This window comes from Sinocyclocheilus grahami, unplaced genomic scaffold (assembly GCF_001515645.1).
Source record: "Sinocyclocheilus grahami isolate Dianchi unplaced genomic scaffold, SAMN03320097.WGS_v1.1 scaffold510.1, whole genome shotgun sequence".
Lineage (NCBI taxonomy): Eukaryota > Metazoa > Chordata > Actinopteri > Cypriniformes > Cyprinidae > Sinocyclocheilus > Sinocyclocheilus grahami.
This window is the reverse complement of record NW_015505689.1, coordinates 333,660-339,090: the sequence shown is the minus strand read 5'-3', so window position 1 is coordinate 339,090 and position 5,431 is coordinate 333,660. Positions and strand designations below refer to the sequence as shown.

Below are 5,431 nucleotides of genomic sequence, written 5' to 3'. Positions count from 1 at the left end.
GTGTGTGTGTGTGTGTGTGTGTGTGTGTGTGTGTGTGTGTGCGCGTGTGTGTGTGTGTGTGTGATTGAGTGTGTGTGTGTGTGATTGAGTGTGAGTGTGTTTGTGTATTTGAGTGTGTGTGTGAGTGTGTGTGTGTGAGTGAGAGTGAGAGAGTGTGTGTGTCTGTGTCTGTGAGTGTGTGTGTGTGATTGAGTGTGTGTTTGAGTGTGTGTGTGTGTGTGTTAGTGTGTTGATTTTGCACTGTAGATGTTTTAGAGTTTCTCCCCCCACTGCTGTGCAATTTTTTTCTGCATTGAGGGGATTTGTAGATTGTACACACAAAAATGTTCTGTATTTTGTGTGTGAGTGAGTGTGTGTGTGTGTGTGTGTGTGTGTGAGTGAGTGTGTGTTTGAGTGTGTGTGTGAGTGTGTATGTGCGCGTGTGTGTGATTGAGTGTGTGTTTGAGTGTGTGTGTGTGTGTGTTAGTGTGTTGATTTTGCACTGTAGATGTTTTAGAGTTTCTCCCCCCACTGCTGTGCAATTTTTTTCTGCATTGAGGGGATTTGTAGATTGTACACACAAAAATGTTCTGTATTTTTTCCCCATTTCCCATTCATTTGCTATGGTCAGTCATTTTTGACCGAAGACCACGAATATGACAATATTTTTTTTTACCACCACTTAGCTTTTTCGAATCATGCCCTCAATTTTTTTGTGTGTTCAAATACCAAGTGCCATAAGAGTCACCAAGGTTCGTACCATTCTGGTGAAGCTACGATTTGTAAAAATTCTAAATATAAAATTCTCCGGTCAGAAGTGACCGTAGACCGCACAAGGTTAAAATCTGATCGCAAACTTTTGAATGGTAGTGTAGGTATTATTTAATTTCTTTAAGCATGTGTTTTGCTAATCATTACATTTGCATCTGAGCTTTAAACTATGGCATGTGCGTGTGATTCCTCAGGCAGCTCACGCTGGTGATTCACTCGTGTCATCATATGACCCTTAAACCCTCAAATCCTCATGAGGAGACAACAGGAAGTTTGTTTTTCCGCACAATAAGCACAATTCTAGACTGAGCTGCTTCTTTGTGATCAGTGCATTGACTGCTCTCTTAGACAGAAGCATACGGTTTGTTTCTGTGTTTAACAAAGACATTTACAGTATTTGGCATTCGACAGTACTGGTCAGTAGTAATGCCACCAGACGTCCTTTTAAAGGTTAAAACAGCATCAAACACACTATTAAATTATCCGCTCATTTGACCCATGTCTGCAGGGTAACTGTGTTTTAAGGGAAAGGGCAGGACGAATTAGCAACAATTAGGTTTTGTCTCTAAGTTGAACATACGAGTGGCTTTCTTCAATTACGCGACTGTTGCTGGAGGGAAGGCTCTGGCAAATATTATTACCACCATATATTTCTGTCAGATTGCTTTGTCAGCCACCCAGAGAGCCAAGAGTCTAGTCACATACAATGATTCATGGAAAAAGGACACCTGGAAATGTAATCTGTGGCTCAGCTAGGTTTATATGTGTTTGTTTAGGGATAAAGGATGACATTTACACTCATTATCATTGTGGGAAGCTCCATAAGATTATATAGCACATAAGAAATGTGTTAATAATAGTGAAACTAAGCATATGCACAGACCAGTAATAAACTCAGAGAGATATATAGTCTAGCAATAAACTTGGATACATTATGGTCTATTACAATTGTATATTAAATGTTTCGTTGTGAAACCAAACCTTTAATATACAACTAAATACATACCTGTTTAACATACATATGCAACTATAAGGCATGAAGATATTACAATTTTAAATACTGCAAATATATATACATACATACCACATATTTTGCACAACGTTTACTGAAAATGCACTAAAAGGAAATGTTTATAGGCTGAATGTAGGCCTATACTTTGAAACCCTCACAAGGAAGTAGTAACACTTTTGTTAACTGGCCAAGCATGCATGGCTACAATTGCAATAATTGCATTCATAAAAAGAATAATTTAAAAGGTAACAACAGAGGTAATCATCACGTTGACTCATTTATAATGGCTTTATGTTTATTTGGTGTGATTAGCATTAATGTAGCTCTCACCTGTATATGAATGACACCTTGTAGACCCCCAATCCGGCCCTCAATGGAATGGACACAGGAGCCGCAGGTCATGCCCTCGACCCCCATAGTCACACGACACAGGTTAGCGCTCAACGCCATTCCTTCTCTGGAAGAGGAGAGCAAACGAGACGGCATGTACAAGCTTTCTGACCCACCAGAGCAAACCTTCAACCACTTTAGACATCAAATAGTGAAACAAATATGACCAAATATTTATAATAATAGCATATTTGAAAGACAACTGCATGAAAGGCATTTTAAGGTACTTTATACTTTGAAACCCTCACAAGGAAGTAGTAACACTTTTGTTAACTGGCCAAGCATGCATGGCTACAATTGCAATAATTGCATTCATAAAAAGAATAATTTAAAAGGTAACAACAGAGGTAATCATCACGTTGACTCATTTATAATGGCTTTATGTTTATTTGGTGTGATTAGCATTAATGTAGCTCTCACCTGTATATGAATGACACCTTGTAGACCCCCAATCCGGCCCTCAATGGAATGGACACAGGAGCCGCAGGTCATGCCCTCGACCCCCAGAGTCACACGACACAGGTTAGCGCTCAACGCCATTCCTTCTCTGGAAGAGGAGAGCAAACGAGACGGCATGTACAAGCTTTCTGACCCACCAGAGCAAACCTTCAACCACTTTAGACATCAAATAGTGAAACAAATATGACCAAATATTTATAATAATAGCATATTTGAAAGACAACTACATGAATGGCATTTTAAGGTACTTTAAAAAATACCATGGTATTATCAAGACCAAAAGATAGTACTTTTTAAGTAGTTTTTGCTAACAAACTGTTAACAAAATGTTAATAACAGTCTCATAAAATAAACTTGACTGTCCTAACAAGTAAGCATAATAAACACCTTGTGAATGTTACTGATACATTTGGATTATTTAGAATTTAATTAAAGCCTCCCTTCCAGGAAAAAATAAAACACGAAATAAATCAATATTTACACCATTTTTTACATCACAAGCCTGTTTATATATGTTAATACAAGACTACACAACGACAACAAAATTGAAAATAATAATAATCGGTATTTTATCTCTAACGCTTTGAATAATGAAAATGTATGACCAGGGTTTCTGCAGACATGAACAAGTTAAATGTAAGACTTTTTAATACCACCTTATATGAAATGTAAGACCTAAACCGGTAATGGAAATACACATTTTATTACATACATATATGTAATATTTAATGCGTATTAATTAAAAAGAAAACACAATATCATTGCTGTAATAAATGATATTTATTACTACGATATACAGTGAACTTTTCATATCAGCAGACAATATTCCATACAAAATATCCCCGCAAAATAACTGCACCACTGAGATTTTTGGAGTAAACTATTTATTCTGAAGCAATATTTTCATACTTAAATCTGCATATTTACCTTTACAAAGGCCTATTTTTAACCTTTTTAGATGCATGCATCTTCTTACATGTCAAATTATTACAATTTATTAATAAATTCAATATACACTATAGGGCTGCTACCAGTCAGATTAAATAATTTACACCGCAAATAACAATAATTACAACTGCGATAAATAATGTTATGAGATTAATGTTTTAAATGCATTTATGAGTATACAAATAAGACATGTTGAGGGGGAAAAATGCATGCTTTTCAACAAACTTCTCAACTGAACGACCCGTAAGTGACGGTAAGTCACCGAGACATTCATTCAGCTGATTAAGAGTGTTATCATGCATATCTTAAGGACTTTCGTGGACAGCTGACTCATAAAGTTTTTCATATTTTGTGTGGTGGTCAGATAAGTTTAAATAGATGTTTGCCTTTTATGGGCATTTTACCTTTATAAAGCCATTTTTCTATAAGTGTGCATTATCTTTTGAGTCAAATTCTTACATTTAATCAATGAATTAGAATAATAAGACATTTGGGCTGTTACCAAGCAAATATCAACAAAATTCATCTTTGCAATCCAGACATAAGCCGCATCTGAAGTGGCATTTACACAGGACATGAATGCATTTAACCTGCCGTTACAAATGCATAAATAATGTTTTGATATATTAAACATAAAACGTTGAATACTGATATTTGTAATAGTTTTTAAAAAATGAAAAGATACTTTAAAGGGGTCATATGTTGCTTTTTTAAAAGCACCGTGAGATATTGAGCAAAATAGCTCACTTGTCATGGTGTTATTTAAATATATCATGTTATGAATAAACTAAACATCTTGCATTTTTACCTCTGTGTGTTTCTTCTGAGTTTATGTGCGTCACGCTCATTTGTTCTGAAGTCTCGAGACAAAATCTTCGGTCTGTCCAATGGGTCTGTAATGAGACCAAAGATAATTAACACCCATCGAATCCGAATTTAAGACATTTTAAGACTTTATAAGGACACCCTGATGACATTAGGTCTATGAAACAAGAATTATAAACGGTAACATTTAATAAGGTTCCACTTGTTTACCATTAGTTAACCGCATAAGTCAACATACTAGCACTAATGTATTTATTAATCTTAGTTAATGTTAATTTCAACATTTACTAATAAGCCTACTTTATTAAAATCGAACGTTATATCTGTCAGTGCTATTTAATGGACCCGAGCTAACTAATAATAAACAAGATTAGTGTTCGATCTGCCCTCAAGCTAACGTAAACAACAGATGCTAAGCGCACAAAACAGCACGATTTCTTTACCTTTTATGCGACGTGATGACCCAGAGTCACAGGAACAGCGATTTTGAGCCTCGCAGGACGTTTAAGTCACTTGTTAGGGAAGTTTTACTGTCACTTTCACAGTGACAGCAGCTGTTAGCTGGCTAACAACATGTACGTTCCCTCGTCTCGAGCAGCCTCACTTGTATAAAACCTGTCCACATCGAGCGAGACACAGACGTGTGTGGTGTGTGCCCACAGCGGGAGGGTGTGTCCTTACAGAAGTCACGCTGGAAATTGTTAAACCCATACGGATTGTTGGGTTATTATCATAAAGACTGCAACGCACATCTTTCCCAGCGTGTTCAAGAACGTCAACAGCCACTGCGCATGCGCCAAAGAGCTGCGTTCAGTAGGTAGCCACGTATGGGAAGTTTGTGATGGGATAAACTACTGTATTTTTATTTGAGCTCAACATCCACACCACTGTTCTATACGTTTTTTAACAACAAAAAATAAATAAAAACTATATCAGATATATCATATATCAATATCAGAACACTATTTTGTTAGATCGGACACTGAGTATGGCAAGCCGAATAAGCATTAAAGGGGTCATATGATGCGATTTCAATTGTTCCTTTCT

At 36.5% G+C, this 5,431-nt stretch overlaps 1 protein-coding gene across 1 annotated transcript in view; it reads right to left on the bottom strand.

The window, feature by feature from the left end:
- LOC107554685 (copper-transporting ATPase 1-like) overlaps positions 1-2,728 on the bottom strand; it is a 34,080-nt gene extending 31,352 nt beyond the window's left edge. Inside the window, exons 1-2 of the mRNA XM_016237269.1 lie at positions 2,573-2,728; positions 2,093-2,287 (exon numbers count right to left, since the gene is read on the bottom strand). Coding sequence (XP_016092755.1) covers positions 2,093-2,287; positions 2,573-2,728 — 351 coding nt within the window. The remainder of the gene's footprint in view (positions 1-2,092; positions 2,288-2,572) is intronic.
- Between the last annotated feature and the right edge of the window lie 2,703 nt (positions 2,729-5,431).